Source organism: Aspergillus costaricaensis (assembly GCF_003184835.1).
Source record: "Aspergillus costaricaensis CBS 115574 unplaced genomic scaffold BO79scaffold_17, whole genome shotgun sequence".
In the NCBI taxonomy this organism is placed as follows: domain Eukaryota; kingdom Fungi; phylum Ascomycota; class Eurotiomycetes; order Eurotiales; family Aspergillaceae; genus Aspergillus; species Aspergillus costaricensis.
In genome coordinates, this window is record NW_020291817.1 from 187196 (window position 1) to 204675 (window position 17480).

Genomic DNA, 17480 nt, shown 5'->3' on the forward strand with positions numbered 1-17480 from the left:
CCCGATACACCTAGACTCAAGGTTGCTCCCAACGTGTCACCTATGCCGCTGCCGTACGCCACCCTCATTTTCGAACGAAGAAGACGAGAGCAGATGACAACTAACGCGACATCACTGTTGAGATATCTCCTACGCCTTTCAATAAGACGCAGTGAGATACTCCTTCAGTTCTAGTATTGTGGGAGATTCCAGCAAGAAAGAACTCTGGATGTTAACTTGCAGCTCGGTCGAGAATCTTTCCACTAGGACGAGCGACAAAAGTGAATCTATGCCCAGTGCAGAAACCTCCGTTTCATCAGTCAGACTGTCCGGCTCCACTCCGGTCTCTGCGGCGAGCAGAGCTAGTGCATCACGGACGAGCTCGGTGTTGGCTTTCGTCACAGATGGAGCGATTGGTAAGTCAACTTCCGGGGTAGGCGGGCTGGTATTCGGATCCCTTGGTTCGTCACCCGGGCCCGACTCTGTCGAGGGGCTGTGTTGGTGCTGTACATCCGGCAGGTCTTGGGGCTGAAGGCGGCGAGGCAACACGCTATCACCACAGTCCGGGGGATCGAAGAAGCGAGTCATCAAGATACGAGGCAGCGGACGCAATGTCATTCCACGGATCTTTCCTATAATACGGTCCCCATGCAGAACATAGACGTCCCCGGTGGAAAAACCTGAAGCATCGCGAGCCGGGTTCATTTTGACATAGGATCGATAGAGCTCGCCTGGAACGAGGTCCTCTGCGAACCGCATTGATTTCCATCCGTCCATTACATAGATGGTATTATGATGGTCGGTGGCATGGCCGGCATTGAGCACCAGACCCCCAATATGAGCGATTGGATCAATGTGATGAGGAGGCGCCGTCCAGCGGCTGTCATTGCTAGGCGCAAGATTCACATCAGCAACAGCTTCCAGATCGTGCAGCACCGCCGACTGTATACCGCGATAGTGGTCTGCGTAGTCGACGATATTTTTGAAAAGTGTGTACACCAGATCCCGGGAAAGACGGCTCGCCTGTCCATGATCCGCCATCTGGTGTAGTGTGGCGATCCGGGTCGTCAAAAGGTGGGAGTAATCTGCCCATTCATCTAGCCAATCCTGCTTGTCACCGCATGTTACGACGCCACTGGCCAGCTCCTGTGCTGGTGAGGTCTCATCCAAGAGACTAGATATAGACAACTGCAACGTTTCACAGTGGCGATCCGCCTGCATGCGCATCCCAACCCATTGTGGTTTGGACTGATCTTTTCTTGGGAGCAGTCCTTGGAACACCCTTACTTCACCAAACTCCATGGCCGGAAGCGGTGCCTCAGGCATGAGGCGGGAGTGCATATACTTTGCCAATGTGAAAGCTACGTCGGGGTAGGAAAACTGCAGAAGGATGTTCAGTTCAGCACCGAGCTCATCAGGAGAGTCCACTCACCACTGAAACGAGCGGCCGCCCACTCATTTTGTGTCCCGACGCCACCGCAAAAAAGTCCTTGTCCATCACGTCGGATTGTACGACGAGCTCTCCGCCATTTTGCCCGAACGACTCCTCCACAATCTGATGCACCAAAGCAGTGCGGAAGGATGGCGTTGCGGCGGAGATTGACTCTGTTACAGGCCGTTTATCTTTCACCAGCAGCCAGTCTCCGTTGTACTGAATCCAGTGATTTTTCAGATCCCATTGATAGGATGGCAAGTCCAGCAGGCGGAGATGTGGCTCAAAGGGTCGATACCACTCATTCCAGTCGAGTGGGACTCCGGTCTCTTGAAGGGTGCACATGCTAACAGCCAATGTATGCCAGTTAGTCTCATCTGACCGCAAGCTTGGTACGATAGCCATGACATCCGCGAGAGTGGCACGGACGGCGCCCGAGTAGGTCGGGTGGACTCCAATTTCCACCCAAACAGTTTGTGAGTTTACGAGGCCCATATGCTGCGCCTTCGTCAGGGCTTCGGAGAAACGGGCGGGCGCCCGCGTGTTATCCCGCAGGAATTGACAGGGGGCCAAGCTACCACTTTCTACGGCCACATCGCCCAACGTGGATGAAATGAGTGGGATTTTGAGGCTCTTGAAGAAGATAGCCTTTGCGATATCTTCGTATCGATCCAGTATGGGGTCCATTTGGGAGGAGTGAAACGCAAACGGGACATTCAACTGGACACTGCGGTACCCTTTCGACACTAGACACTCTTGTATGTCTACGATTTCCGTGACCGACGCAGTGACCGTGATACTTCGGGGCCCGTTAATACAGGCGACCTCGTATGCTCGGCCTTGCAGGCAGCGACGTATATCCTCGACGGCTCCCTGTACAGCTAGCATTCCATAGCTGTTAGCCGTGCAAAGCTCCTGCATAAGCAGAGCACGTTGTCCAACCAAAAAGATAACGTCGCTGGCCGAGAGCGCTCCTGTAGCATACAGCGCCGCGTACTCCCCGAGACTGGCGCCGATAACTACGGCAGGCTTCACACCGAGTGTCCCCCAGAAACGACAAAGGGCAATTTGGACGCAGACAGTAGTAAGCTGGGTCACCAACGCGCTTAATTGAGTGACATCCGCGCTGGTATCTGTGATAGCTGGGAGTATCGAGCCAAACCCATTCTGTCTGCAGATCTCATCCAGTCGCTGGATTTGCTCCCGATACGGAGGATACTCCTTGAAGAGCTGCGAGCCCACTCCGATGTAGAAGCTTCCTTGACCCGAAAAGACGAATGCGACGGAGGGCGGTTTACTCACTAATCGTCCAATCTTCAACTCATGCACGCGTTGGTGTAACCCTTGGACGATCTCTGCTATTGACGTGCCATGCATCGCGATGCGACACTTATGGTGTATGCGTCGGGCGGTGGTAGTGTACGCGAGGCTTGCCAACTGTGCGGATGGGTTCGCTTCCAACCAGGTAATCAGGCTTTCGAGATTCCGTTGCAGAGAAGTCGTGCTCTTGCCTGAAAGGGCCACGACGAATCGTGTCTGCGGAGGTCCTAGAGGATCTGGCCGCACAGGCGGCTCTTCCAGCAACAAGCTTGTGTTACCCCCTGCCGCGCTGAAATTATTGACCATGATGTATCGTTTTCTATTTGACCTATACGGCCACGGTATGGTCTCCATAGGGATATGGATGCTTAGCCGGTCGAGATTTGGGAATTTGGAGTTCAACGCTGTTTTTATGCCCACATGCCTGGGAATCGCATTATGCTGAAAGATAAGGAGTGCCTTCATTAGTGCTGTAATTCCAGCTGCGGCCTCTCCGTGTCCCAAATTAGCCTTGACAGACGAAATATACAGGGGATGTGACCGCCGAGGTACTGAAGGACTGAAGACGCGGGTGACGGATTCAATTTCGGCCGCATCCCCAGCCTGTGTTCCTGTGCCATGCATTTCGACCAGGTCGACATCGTGTGGATGGATGCCTGCTTCGGAAAGGACAGAACGATAGAGCTGTTCCTGGGTAGGTGCATGAGGGTGCGTTATGGAAATGGCACGGGATGAGTGATTGGTAGCTGTACCGAGAATCACCCCTAAGATATTATCGTTATCTTGTTGCGCATCACATAGGCGCTTGAGGACAATAGAACCAATTCCATCGGCTCGGCAGTATCCATCAGCACCGTCATCAAACACCCTGCAGTTTCCGGTCTTGGAAAGGAAAAAGCCCCTACTGAGACCAGCAAAGCTATCAGACCCTGTTAGGATATTCAACCCCCCAGCAACAACCATGTCGGCCTCACCACGGGTTAGCGCGCTACAGCCGATCTGAACCGCAGCTAAACTGGCAGAGCACGCTGTATCACAACTGAAACTGGGGCCGGAGAATTTAAAAAAGTAACTGATTCGACCGGGAGCAAATGCCCGGTAGTTTCCTGGTATAAAATACATGTCGATATTTTGCCCGGCATTTGCTTCGCGGTAGTCATCGGAGCACTGGCCGTAGACCGTCCCTACGCGGTCTCTGGTAGTTGAACGGGTGCGGTCGGGCACATATCCGGAATGTTCTAGGGCTTCATATGCAGTAAGCAGGGCCAGGCGGTGGGTGGGATCAGTTTGTCCCGCTTCGCGGGGAGACATATCGAAGAAGCTTGCATCAAAGAGTCCAGGGCTGTCAATAAAGCATCCGAACGGGGTATGGCTAGTGTTTGGTCGTTTTCCTGTTATATCTGTGTGACTCTCAACGTCATATCTGTTGCCTGGGACCTTCTGGTGCACATCCCGTCCGTCCTCAAGGAGGTCCCAAAATCGCTGCAAGTCATCTGCACCTCCCGGCAACCGACAAGACATACCTACCACAGCGATCTTGGAGTCCATGGGGTTCGACGATTGCTCAAGGTTATTGTCGATTATCCACTGGTCAAGGTCGTCCAGGCTGACCGTGCTTTCAGGGTAACCTGACTGTATAGCAGATAACAAGCCATGCACAGCAGGCGAGGGTGACTTGAACGTCTCTACCCGCAGCTTCATATTATCTTTCCAGTGAGGAAAACCTTTGACCCCCTCAAGAACGTCACCCCAGCGAATTATGCTTGTCAGAAGCACATATGTGGCCGACTCAAAAAGTTCTCCTGCAGTCTCGCCCGCCAACGATTGCCCATTACCCATCGATAATAGAAGAGGATGTCCCGAGAGACAGCGACTCGCAATGCCAGAGTTGACTTCCCTTACTACCCACGCGGCGTGTGTTCTGTCATACAAGTGAGCTGCATGGCAGGGGCCCCCGTATACTGGCAGCGGTGCACGGGGAGCCGACTGAACCTTTCCGGGTTTATTAAAGAACTCGCGCAGTCGTGACGGCGGACCGCTAACGAATACACTGCCGTCGGGTTCTACGACGCTGATGTACACTTTGGCTGACTGGGGGATATTCTGTGTGCGATTCACATTAGATACCTGTCCCTGCAATGGCAGCTCATATCGGTTAGCCTACCATTGACCTATTAAACATCTCCAGCTCTTCTTGCACCGTCTTCTCGTCCAAACCCCTCACAACCGTGGTCCAACTCTCCCGGGAACTGTCCAGTGGCAGTTGTTCCAAGTCCTGGGACTTTTGGTACAGCAAGATACCGGATCTCATGGCTATCCGGATAACCTCCGCTGCCGTGGTGGGCACGTCCAGCAGTGACCTGGACGCAACGACCGCGGTGGCAGCCAAAGATCCTAGCCCCAGCCCAGTGAAAAGAGCTCCCTGCGCGTCGAAAATGAATTCATGAGGCCGGCTCTCGTAACTCCTATCTCATGTCAGTCAATGCATTCGCCATTTCCCAGTTGGATGTTGCGGGATCTCACCCAATGAAGAGACCTAGGTGGACTAGACACAAGAAGATGCATTCGAAAGCACCACACAAAGGTCCTTTGTGCCAATTATAATTCTCAGCCAGGTCGAGTATAGACTGGAAGGGCGGAATCAGACTTCTCAGTTCCGGGGGAAGACGGTGGATTTCCTCTCTAACGACTTGTGTTGTCTCCTTGAAGAATTGTCGCAAGATGACATGCCCCGGTAACTCAGAATGCATCCGCAGGTTCCGAAACACATCTGGTAAGTTATCAGTGGGAAATCTGTTACTAAAAAAGAAGAGCCTCATTGCGGTTGTTACGGCCATGATGACGAATCTTTCATTATAGAGGGATGTTGGTCGATATATTTCGAGCACGATCAACGTTTATAGTGAGTTCATACTCAGTCTGAGTCCGCAATCTCTGAACCCAGACAAGTTACTGCCTCGACATCACGCCTGACCTCAACCGAAACATTCTCATGCTAGGAGTGTCTCAGATTGACCTCCTGATGGGAAGCATCTGAACAGCCGGCCACAGTGACCTGGTTACCTGCTTATGTTGCAGCCTTGTGGACAACCTACACACGGAGGTTGTATTTTGAAGTGCCCTATTCCACTATCGAATACTTCTGGCATAATGCGCACTTTGAAGCTTTTCCAAGGACTGATTGGGCAAAACTGTCAAGAATGTTCTCCTTGAATGATACTAAAGGCTTCACAACAGGAGCGGTAAGCGCCTTGGCACTGTGGGTGCAGGTAACTACAAACGATCTTTTCGCAAAGTGCCAGAGTAGTTTGGCTGGACGTCAAGATCTTCAACTATAATACAGGCTACACTCCGTTGTGGCTCATCCCGCGGCAATATTTGGTAAACCGCTCTGTTCGCTAACTAATCAGGAAATGTATGATGTTGGAAGCTCTACTCGTAGGAAGCAATGAAAGGGCAGAGAGTTGTATTGTGTTGTGTTTCTATCTAGGGGTGGCGCAGCGAGGCGCGTAGAAGTAGGGGTTGGTTGGTATGTAGGAGTCACGTGACCGAGGCTACTAGTATTACTGCTTCAACATATGACAAATAAAAGCTGCGAGGGGCATTGTGAGCCAGCCGCGACACCGCAAGTTGCATATCCACAGTTCTCTCTAGTGCACTATCAAACCAACTATCCTAGGTATATTTTACTAGACCCCTCTCTGGCTGTATTGTGCATTATGGCAGATTCTGTACGGAGTACGATTTAAGTAGAGTTTTCGGTACGGGCCTATCCAAACATGCATATGCAATGCCAACAATGTCTGAAAGATATCTGTATTGAACTATCCCTTGCGTCAACGGCGCGTACTCCATCAGCCCTACAGAACCATGCAAATATAACTTCCAATATCACTGCCATTATAGATATATGCATCGTGCTATCCCTGGAGGTATCGGTGAGCGTATCTCCCCACACACCTGCAAGGGGGGTCTAGTGACGCCAGAAATCGCGCATTCCCTATGTTGTCGTCGGGGATTACCCAGTGTTACCCTATCATACTCATGTAGGAACGTCAATGGTATGGAATGTTGAAGCAGTAATACTAGTAGCCTCGGTCACGTGACTCCTACATACCAAACAACCCCTACTTCTACGCGCCTCGCGCAACCCCTAGATAGGAACACAGATACAACTCTCTGCCCTTTCTTTGCTTCCTACGAGTAGAGCTTCCAACATGAAATGGAATGCATATACACCAGGATAAAAATATTCTAGGAAAAGACGTCCCTGAAAGATAGGTCATTCATACATAACGAGCTCGATCCTGTCCCAGGATCAAGGTAGTTTTGCAAACACGCAATATTCTCTAGGGGAACTCCGCCACACCATGACCTTCCCAGAAGAAGTCGATGAATACTCCTCAATCCAGAGAGGGTTGGAAGCACTCAACGAAGCTGCGCAACGATGGCAGCAGACTATGCACAGTAACCAGGGCGACACGCTAAAAGGCAGCTGTGCCAGACAAAGTGTGCGCGATGAGCTGGTTCTGGAGGCGCTCAAGTTTCTCCAGATCGCACAAGGCCCCATCGATGCAGCGGCTACTTGTTACGAAAGGGTTCGATATAGCCATGCCATGAAAGGTCCAGGTTCAAGGGGTATCGGCTAATTAGTATCATAGACGGCTCATCTTGCCAGTGTCCGCGCTCTGCTGGAGATGGGGGTCTTCGAAGCGCTTCCGGCGGGGCGAGAATCTCGCAGCACGGAACAGTTGGCGCGGGAACTCAATGTTGACGAATCTCTTCTTGGTCAGTGTGCTTATGGCAATATGACTTATGTTATACCCCAGCTGACAGGATCACAGCTCGTCTACTGAGAAATTCTTCGCTGTACGGACCATTTGAAGAGACTGGGCCGGGCCAATACCGCCACACTCCATTTTCCGTGGCGTATCTGCGCCCTGAGATCCGCGGCATGTTTCGATTTGCGTGAGAGCTTCCCCTGTTACCTTCTGGAATTACAAATAACAGAGAATTCGATAGGATGGACGATCATATGCCCGCGCACCTTAAGCTGCATGAATTCCTCCAACGCAATGGCTGGCAGGAGCCCTCGTCCACAACAGACAACCCTTACACGTATGCCCACAAGACGAATGGAAAGAGCATGTTCGACAACCTCTCGGAGAAGCCGGAGCGGATGAAGGCATTCAATAACGGGATGACGCTGCAGGCGATAACGCCGCTATGGATGATAGATCTATTCCCCTGGAAAGGTTTGACCCAGTCAAAACCCAGCGCAAGCCAGGTTGTTGCCGTCGATATAGGTGGTGGTAAGGGTACGGGAATCAGCCGGATCAGAACTTTGTGTGATGATTTGCCCGGTCGCTATATCCTGCAGGATCAGGCACACGTTGTCAAGAGTGTAGAGGGGTCGCTGGATCCTATGATCGAGAGGATGAGCTATGATTTCTTTACTGAGCAACCTATTCGAGGTAAGACAGCTGGATATGACTGAATGTTTTGACTTAGCTTATGACATCCTTGCCAGGAGCTTTAACCTATCTGATCCGCCGTTGTCTCCACAACTGGCCGCAGGACAAAGTGGTTTGTATCTTGAAGAACATCGCCGCAGCCATGGAGCCTGAGAAGTCACGGTTATTAATTGAGGAGATAGTCGTACCGGCGGAGAAATCCGGTGTCGAGGAAGGGTGGATGGATATGATCATGATGTCTCTGGGTGCCAAACAAAGGACATTGAAAGAATGGGGGATGGTGCTGGGCCTGGCCGGGCTAGAAGTCAAGAATGTGTATCAGGTTCCGGGGAATTGCCATGGACTCATTGAGGCCTGGCTGAAGTGATTTCATCATTCTTTTGCTTCTTGTGTCTTCCAAGGTCTCATTTTGAACTCCCGAGAGTGATACCCGGGAAGGCCTGAAGAAGCCAAATTACATACTGGATAATATCACGTGTCTACTTGCTGCGAGAAAAATCATCGGCTTTACATCGTGGCGACAACGTAGACCTTTTCGATGTAAGGTCTAGCGAGAGCACCTCTGTGCCTTACCAGTATAATAATATACTGCATCAGAGTCCTCAACAACGTAATTGACATTCAGCTCTATAACTTTGTGGTTCGTATCAATTGGCCTACCGATATCTGGTGCAAAACCACAATCACAAATACCCAAAATCATGGCTTCCGAGCCGTTGCAATAATCGCCTCGGCCTTCATGGCGCCAACTCCGTCCTTCCCCATGTTCTCTTCCAGAATGCGCAGGGCCGCCTTTGGCACCTCTGCTTCGTACCTGTCCCGCTGCTCCTGCGTCCAGAACTTTCTGGTTATATGAGGGAGACTGATCTTGCAGGCCTCGGCAAGCTCCTGTACTGGCACTGAGTATTGCTTTGCCACGGTGGTAACATTGATATCTGTGAATCCTGCTTGCTCAAACAGAGCCCGCACCCGGGTCTCGTCGGTCCAATTCTCGTTGTACAAACCAAAAATGTCGTCAGTGGTTGGCGTAGGAAGATCGCTGGGTAGACTTGCGATGGCGGCCTGAATCAGAGTCATCCATACGGCTGGCAGATGGTGAGTTAGATATGTCAGGTATACTTGCTAGAGTCAACATACTTGTGGACCATGTAGAAACGGCCAATATGCCTCCTCGTTGGAGTATCCTGAAGCACTCTAGCGTAGCGAAGGTTAAATTGCTTCTTTAGCTTGATATCACCATACCGGGAGCAACCAACCTTCCATTGCAGCTTGATCATTTGGGAAGAGGTTAAAAGCTAAGACAAAATTAGCATTGACCACTCTGCTTAGTAGTATTTGTCCCCCTACCAAAACCCGAGAGGACATGGGTATAGTGTTCACTCGGAAGCTCGGTTTTATGCGCATCAACAACCCTGACTTCCGCATTGCGCCACCCTTCTTCGACCATCTTCTGCTTAGACACCTCGACCATAGCCTCAGATATATCGCCACAGGTCAACTGCCAATTGCAGGTAATTTCATCGCTAAGGCGACGATGAAGAGCACTAGAAACTGCCCCTGTCCCGCAGGCATCGTCGAAGACAGCCAGAGGCTTCCCCCCGAACCAGGCTATACCAGACTTCTCCACTAATTCCTCAGCAAACAGGTTACTAATTCTACTCCCACTCATGTATCTGCTAGCAGAGGCATGATTGTGCTTTTCTGGTGCAGTTGGGGTACGAGTCATGTTTGGTAGATTTCAATCAGGGCGTGAGTGTCATACTCGGCGTGCGAGGTACAGAATTCGGGAGGACTCTCGACTTTTCTTAGTGATGCTGCGAATATTTGTCTAGAATGTGATAATAATACCGAAAGATCACCGTACAGCAGTATAGCGGTAAGACGATGATATCCTAGAAGTTAGAGGCACCTATGGCGGAGCAACATACATGCCTTACAGGCCGTTAATCCTAAAAGATGTCTAATGTTGTAGATAAATCTGAGACCTTGCAGAAGGGTTGGGTGACATTAGCTGCTATCTCATGCACTGTCATAGCAGTTGCAGGCCGGAGAATGCTGCTAAACGAACAGAAAGAGGGTTTCCAATGTCTCCTGGCGAACCTCAGCTCATGGCGTCTAACATTCACTCATCATGCACCATAGCAGTTCCCTTACCTCATATGAAGCGCCGGACGATCGATCAGCAGTGAGGGCGCATACAGGCTACATCTTGGACTAGTCACTTACGCAACATATTTACACTGAAGGTCTTGAATTCGATGGTTCCTTGCGTTCCCCCTTCAAGGGGTAGAAAGTAACAAGATATGGGGTCCATGAGTGAATAAGTCAAGGGTCTGTTGCCATTAAATGAAATCCTTTCAAGTCTAATCTGTCAACTGACTATGTATCCTAAGCGTATACTTTGTGTAACTGTCAGTACAGTTGAACTAATTTCTACTGCTCATGTACAAATACAATCACTTTAAACCAGTTATTCATTATTGGCGGTGTGAGAGTGCTAGATCTAAAGATAACTCCGTGAAAGGATATACTGCTCGGGAAGGATAACTTGTTAAATAGGCGAGTTTCTACGAAACACTATGGATATAGTTAGAAGTGGCAGAAGTACTCCGGATGTATATAATAATAAAAGCCCGTCCTTGTGATAGGTAGAAAATGACACGGATGCCCCATATTACATACATTACAGCCATAAGGAGATTGCTGGTAATGATTTTACACTAGTTCTTCAAACAACACTTTATGCAGATTTGACCTAATGAGGGCGTACGTAATCCTCTGATACTAGTCTTACTACTACTGCGATTATCTAACAGAGCCGCACGTCAATACTTGAAGCTTTATCATGGGGTGTTTTCTCATATCATAAAATATGACTATCTTGTGATAGAACAAACAAATTTTAGATATGGTTGATTGACATCGTAAGTTTATCCCTTCCTCTGCCATTCTATGTAAGTCCCCAGTCTTTCGGGGAACGCAAAGTGACAAAACCCCATGAAATCTGCCAATTTATGTTACTTCAGGCTCGCTATGCAACAAATTCGCTGTAGTTATTCCCATGCTTGCCATGGCATTCTCTTCCCATCAGAATCAAAGCTTCGGGGATATCACAGGTGGCTCTTAGGCTGGGAGCAGCACCCGGAAGAATTTAGGCTGGCGGGCTTCTCCGTAAGCTCTACGCTCTTGTTGAATGCCTGTGTGGACGGAGGGACATCGTTCGCGGGGTTGAAAAGGCAGAAATTATAAGGACTCAGCTGAACCTGTGCCATTTCAGCCGGCATAACGGGAAAGTCCTCAACACGTGGGTTGTGAGTGAAGCCGTAGGTATGCCAAATGACAATATCATCGTCCCGGACCAAGTCTCGAGCTTCGCCAATCCATGATTTGATACCAGTACCGCCAAGGGATTGGTTCGTGTAGTCACCCGCTGGGAACAGCTGACGGTCCTTGTACTTCGTGACCCAGATTGGGCTCTCACAGAATTCCGACCGGCGCGAATGCCAGGACCCAGGGCGAGCGAGCAGCATCTATAGTCGTCAGTGTGGCCCAAAATTGAAAAGTCTGATCGACTTACCTGAGAGCGATGAGGCACCAGTTTGTACCCAATTGGAGTCAATGACACGGGGTTTTCGACATTCTCGTTCAAAATCTTGAAAACTCTTCCCTTCGAGATGTCGTCCTCCACAGTTCCTGCCCGATCAAGGATCTGCTGTTGGGTTATAAATCCGGTACCAAGGGGGTTCAGATCCTCATCCCACGGAAGGGGAACAGTATCGGTAGACGCAAAACTGTTCTTGTGACCGCCCATGGCTGGGTCGATACGCAGATTGAAGAGATGCTGATGATACGGGGCCATCACTCCATCCGCAACGCGTGTGCCCCAGGCCACCTTGGCATCTTTGTCGATTGGCTGGGTAGAGAGAATGCCTGTAGCACGGGTTTCGAAGGTGAGTTCTCCCGACTGATCGAAGTACCACATGAAAATATACTCGTAGTTCGCCACAGTGATGATCGTTTGCAACACAAGCTGGCGCTTTCTCACTACTGTTGCCTTTCCAGTCCGGTGGTTTGTATGCTTCCACTGGATTCCATTATCTATTTCATGGATGCAAATGGCATTCGGCCTAGGCGCAGGGCTTCCATCTTTGGCGACAACACATCCGTCAAGGTATTTGATGAGACCGAGACAATCACAGCCCACTATTATGAGTAATATGGTCAGACATATGTCGCAAGCCTAGACGAAAGGTAAAGAACGTACATTGAAGGTTGTTTGCAGTCACACCCGCACCGACGTTTCCCAGGTCAAATGCTCCCTTTCGATAAATTGGGTTACGGGGATCGCCGTATGGCACAAATATTTCCGAAAGAGAGAGACGATAGAAAGCACTCTTTCCATCAAAAGACACATCATGAAGGGTCATTCCTGACCAGAATTAGTACCTTAGCTATTCCTGCAAAGTTTGAAGTACAGCTCACCTTCACGCCAATTGAACCCAACACGAAAGCGCCATTTCTCCCATTCGATCAAATATCCATTGACGGTAAAGGACGCCCCCTCTGGCTGAACTACTTGGTAGGGCTTCAGGGTAGTCCGAGGAGGGTTCTTCTGCAAGCGATGATCATATTCTGGTTCGACGGGGTTGGTCCGACGATGAGGCACAGCCGAACCAACAGCAGTGGCGGTTTGGTCCGATCCCAAGGGCAGACGAATGATTTTTATCACCTCCATCTTGCAGAGATCTACAATGACCATGAAGTCCAAAGGGAAGCTATAATGACTGGAGTCGGGGTCGTTATTCTCGGGATTGCGCATGTACATGAAGACCTAGGAATGAACCTGTCAGCTGATTGTGCGCGAGTCGGCAGTCCAGCAACGCAGTACCTGGGTGCGACGAGTCTGTGTGTCTTCGCCATCTACGCCGTAATCCCAAGGATCGAGGACGACGGTGGTCTCATCAATTTGGAGTCTTTTGATCTCTGCCTGAACACGAAGGTCCTTCATGACAACCTGCGCCGCTTCGTTCATCTCCGCCCGGTCGACCGGTCCGTGAAAGTCGCGTGGAAGTTCTCTGTGATGGACAAGTGTCTGTCTGGAGAGGTCCACGATGCCTTCAAACAGACGAGGGGTGTACTCAATGTACCAAATGAGGAAGATCTGACGGGGGATGAAGGGAAGGGGCCGACCATGGTGCTCTGCGTCCAGGAAGTCAACAAGAGCAGCTTTGGCTGGTTCTTCCAGTCCAGCTGCTTTGAAGTGAAGTGAGATTCCATTGTATTTGGCCTTGACCAAATCAGTCGCCTGCCGGATTTCGTCCGGGCTGGCTGGATCCAAAGGGTGGCACGACATCGTGGAGAGAGGTGATTATATGAAAGCTTGATAGATGAGAAGGTGCAAATATGAAGGTAATAGGTGTTAATGTTATCAGCAAAGAATAAATATCACATCGTGGGGCCGAGTCAGCAAGCAGGACAGAGTCACTGAACACCAGGTGATTTGAACGCTGAGCATGCATCTCCACACAGTGGGCTGAGCCGAGTGCAGCGGTCCGGTCCTTATACCCAGTGACAGACTGTCATCAACTCTCCCACGTCCTTATGCTTGCACGGAGATTCTACCTGTACTCACTGCACTAGTATCATGGTAGAGTGTGATGTGCAGTGTGTTCTACAATAACTCGCGACAAGGCGGAGTCAGAATGGCCGATTCCGAGCATGTTCGCCAGCTGCTGCCAGCATGCGCATCCGCGGGAACTCCTTCTCTTCTTGGGTACCAATCCAATGGAAATGTTTGCTATCTGGAATTTTCTCGGCGTATCAAACAGTCTCCATCCAATGATTCACGCTATGCGACGAGAGAGGCAAGATAGTGGCCACATCAGATAAGAACATTGGCAACATCGGAAAGAGGATGATGCGGGGAAAGGGTTGGGGCCGAGTCAACACTTATCCGCATCTTCATCCTGTTTCCCAGAGTTCCTGGACGCCGTTCTTACCATCGCCATGCCACGTCGCGTATGGTCAACCGAAGAAGACGAAAAGCCCATTGCCCTTGTTGAGCAGTTGGGAGATAAGCGTGGCAGAGACAGTAAATGGACTGAGATATCCAAGAACCTACCAGGGCGGACAAACAAGGTCCGTCCTTCCGGAGACAGTTTGCGGGTTGAATACTGACAACAACACCAGGATTGTCGAAAGCGTTGGTTCCATTCCCTAGACCCAAAACTGCGCAAAGGTCGCTGGACCAAAGAGGAAGACGAGATTCTCCTCGCCGCTCATCGGCGACTAGGACCTGCTTGGAAGGAAATTGGTACGCTGTCGCATTGATTCGTCTTCTTTTGAATGCAATTTGCTGAGTAATAGCTGAGCAGCACTTCTCATCAAGGGCCGAAAGGATGATCAATGTGCGAAGCGATATACCGATATTCTAGACCCCTCTGTGAAAAACCGCCTCAGAAGTTGGTCGCAAGAGGAGGACCTTTATCTGACGACAAAGGTAAAGGAACTGGGGCATAGATGGGCTACAATATCATCGGGACTACAGGGTCGTCCTCCTTTGACTTGCCGAAATCGATGGAGAAGGCTATGCAAAGAAATCACAACCATGCCAAATCAACCCAGCCAAGGCTAGGACGATTCCACGGAATTATCACCATCCTCCGGCTCTGGCTCAATTTATCCAGGCTCTAGCAGCGGAAACGCCACTTCCATGGACAACGGCTCGCAGGAAGATGGTGAAAGCCCCGATGTTCATCTGGATGCGATGGATATGGCCACCGGATTGTCGGAAAACATATTATTATCCTCACCATTCGACCTGAACGATGCAGCTATTCTGTCCATGCGCTACCCAGATGAAGGCTATATGTCACTTCAGCATGACTCAGACATATTCTCGCACCCTCTCATGCAGAACCAAGCCCCTGAGAGCAACCAGGCGAGAACACACACCGGACATCTATCATCGAATGAGAACGTCGAGAGGAATACAATATCAGGGGATTTCCCCTCGATCTCAAGCCCCGAGAGTCGGGCTGCAGACCGCGACCGGCTTGTGTCAAATACCACCAATATCAGTGGTCAAGAAACATCGCCTACCAATGACCTTCACACCTTCAGTGCGGACAACATTCGGCTCGCCTTAGACTCATTTTCACATAGTAAAGAGCCCGATCAGATTGCCATGGAGGAAGCAGCCGTTCGACAAGTGCTCATGGCTGCTCAGTGGACCTCTTCAAGTTCAAGGGATACCTTGTCACGGTCATATCCTACCCAGGCGCAAGAGGTTCATCACCACCATCACTTCCACCATCATTTCCATCATCACCATTACCACCATCGATCTCATGGAACATAGTAGCTGCCGTAACATATAGTGAATAAACATATATACTACATCCATTTGGCTACGCAACATCTGACTTGTGTGCACCTGCCAAGACGAAAATTAAAGGATAGTTAAGGATATCATGTTGCCATACCATTTCAAATAGTCACTTCTATGCCCTACGACGTTTCGGTAATTCTGCGAGCTCTCTGAAACATGATTAGCTGTGAATGTGCGACCGGTCTCTTTAGTTGCATTCCTGCTCGGAACTGTGATAAGCGGAATTTCTTGGCCGACTGGGCCGAGTCAACAGCATCCCACTTCAAACTGATATGACTCGGCCCAGTCCTGATTGGCCACACCCCTCTTTTCCATCTGTCTGTGCATTTGTGCATACGGAACTTAGCACTATACTTGGACCTTGAAGGTGGGTAAAACATTTTTGCTCGCATTCAAGATATCCCCCCCCAAGTGGACTTACCAAAACTGCATCCCATCCAATCTACTCTGACATTGTATCTCTTGCCATCTCTTATCATAGCAAAGCTACGCGGACTTGCTCCAGAGGACCCAAAGAACTAGCGATGGAGAGATAGAAAGAAAAAAAAGTGAAAAAAATAAAATAAAATAAAAAAATAAATAAAAAGGTTTAATCATGAACACGTATCATTGCTCATATCTGCATAGCGCTTATTACGCTCTAATAACCCAAAGCCCTGTTGACATGATTGACTAGCGGCTTGCCCTGTGCCCGTCTCTCCAAATTATACGCGAAGATCTTCAACACGCGCTCATAGTAATGATTCGAGTTCCCACTACAATGAGGCGTGATAATGACGTTCTTATAACCCCAGAGCTTATGATCAGCAGGCAACGGCTCTGGATCCGTCACATCCAAAGCAGCACCCCTGATTTTGCCTTCATCCAGTGCAACCATCAAGTCCTCCGTATTGATACAGGGTCCCCTTCCAACATTACTAACATAGGCCTTCTTCTTGCTAAGGATGTCAAACTGCTCACGCGAAATCATTCCCCGGGTTTGATTTGTGAGCGGCAGTGTGATGACCAGTAGATCGAGATTCGATGCAAGGAATTCATTCAGTTGCTCTTTCCCTGCAAACCATGCTGATGGGAATTCGCCTTCGGGGTCGCCCAGTCCTGGTTCAGTATAGTCTTCGGATCTGCGAGACTCTGGGGTATCCCGGCTGTGCAATGTATACGCGTAGACATCCATGCCGAAGGCTTTGGCGACTCGGGCACATTGTCGGCCAATGCAGCCGTATCCTAGAATTCCACTTCAAGGTTGTGTCAGCACTGTTATGAAACAGAAAGGCGAAGGAGAGCGCTAAACTCACATCCTGAGGCCGACCGCATCTTCTGTATCCTCATCGGTAGGTGGATCTACCCACTTGCAGGCCCTTTGGTTCTCGAGATATTCCGGAACTTCCAATAATTAGTGCCTACAATGATTGTGAAGAAGTTGTCTTTCGGCCTTACTATGATGCTGAAACGCCAGGAACGTTGAGAAAACCCACTCCGCGATTTGGGGCCTTGGATAAGAATTAGTTGGCGAAGCTCACTGAAGCAAGTAGGTATTTTACTCACGGATGATTGCCATTGGATGTGCAAAATGCAATATCTGTGTCTTCAAAAAGCGGCATGCCCAGTAACTGATTGCATCCGGCACTTAACAGCTGAATATACTGCAGCTTTGGCACCCATTCCTTGGGAGGAAATAGTTGCCAGGTGAAGAGTATTGTAGCCTCTGCCCATGTTTCCTTGGAGATGGGTGGTATTCTTCTTTCGCGTACATCTCAACATAATGATACTCCACCCGAATTCCCGGGTTAGCCTGCCGCACTCTCTGGAGCCATTGGTCCGGAGGCGCAAAGGGCTGGATGAAGAGTAGAAGGTCTGGATATGTCATTTCCTTAAGGGGCCTGAT

At 49.9% G+C, this 17480-nt stretch overlaps 6 protein-coding genes across 6 annotated transcripts; 2 read left to right on the forward strand and 4 right to left on the reverse strand.

The window, feature by feature from the left end:
• Positions 1 to 138: 138 nt before the first annotated feature.
• On the reverse strand, positions 139 to 5195 carry encA (non-reducing polyketide synthase encA; the record flags this gene model as incomplete). Its single annotated transcript, XM_025678558.1, has 3 exons — positions 139 to 1359; positions 1412 to 4834; positions 4896 to 5195. Coding segments are annotated over 3 exons (4944 nt in total), but the record flags the coding sequence as incomplete, so codon positions are not given.
• A 1906-nt stretch (positions 5196 to 7101) lies between these two features.
• BO79DRAFT_228809 (S-adenosyl-L-methionine-dependent methyltransferase) lies at positions 7102 to 8572 on the forward strand (the record flags this gene model as incomplete). The annotated part of the gene is made up of 5 exons (XM_025683993.1): positions 7102 to 7329; positions 7393 to 7519; positions 7576 to 7699; positions 7754 to 8205; positions 8262 to 8572. 5 exons carry the CDS (start codon positions 7102 to 7104, stop codon positions 8570 to 8572), a joined length of 1242 nt encoding a protein of 413 aa, XP_025539086.1.
• Positions 8573 to 8904: 332 nt separating this feature from the next.
• tpcH (methyltransferase tpcH) lies at positions 8905 to 9931 on the reverse strand (the record flags this gene model as incomplete). The annotated part of the gene is made up of 4 exons (XM_025683994.1): positions 8905 to 9290; positions 9343 to 9399; positions 9462 to 9500; positions 9553 to 9931. 4 exons carry the CDS (start codon positions 9929 to 9931, stop codon positions 8905 to 8907), a joined length of 861 nt encoding a protein of 286 aa, XP_025539087.1.
• A 1384-nt stretch (positions 9932 to 11315) lies between these two features.
• On the reverse strand, positions 11316 to 13558 carry BO79DRAFT_266285 (copper amine oxidase; the record flags this gene model as incomplete). The annotated part of the gene is made up of 5 exons (XM_025686959.1): positions 11316 to 11735; positions 11783 to 12408; positions 12470 to 12634; positions 12688 to 13036; positions 13094 to 13558. The coding sequence occupies 5 exons, from the start codon at positions 13556 to 13558 to the stop codon at positions 11316 to 11318; spliced, it is 2025 nt and encodes a 674-aa protein (XP_025539088.1).
• A 653-nt stretch (positions 13559 to 14211) lies between these two features.
• BO79DRAFT_218099 (uncharacterized protein) lies at positions 14212 to 15565 on the forward strand (the record flags this gene model as incomplete). Its single annotated transcript, XM_025683398.1, has 4 exons — positions 14212 to 14343; positions 14395 to 14518; positions 14580 to 14704; positions 14840 to 15565. 4 exons carry the CDS (start codon positions 14212 to 14214, stop codon positions 15563 to 15565), a joined length of 1107 nt encoding a protein of 368 aa, XP_025539089.1.
• Positions 15566 to 16235: 670 nt separating this feature from the next.
• BO79DRAFT_228813 (D-isomer specific 2-hydroxyacid dehydrogenase family protein) lies at positions 16236 to 17462 on the reverse strand (the record flags this gene model as incomplete). The annotated part of the gene is made up of 5 exons (XM_025683995.1): positions 16236 to 16830; positions 16891 to 16978; positions 17033 to 17085; positions 17141 to 17332; positions 17365 to 17462. 5 exons carry the CDS (start codon positions 17460 to 17462, stop codon positions 16236 to 16238), a joined length of 1026 nt encoding a protein of 341 aa, XP_025539090.1.
• Between the last annotated feature and the right edge of the window lie 18 nt (positions 17463 to 17480).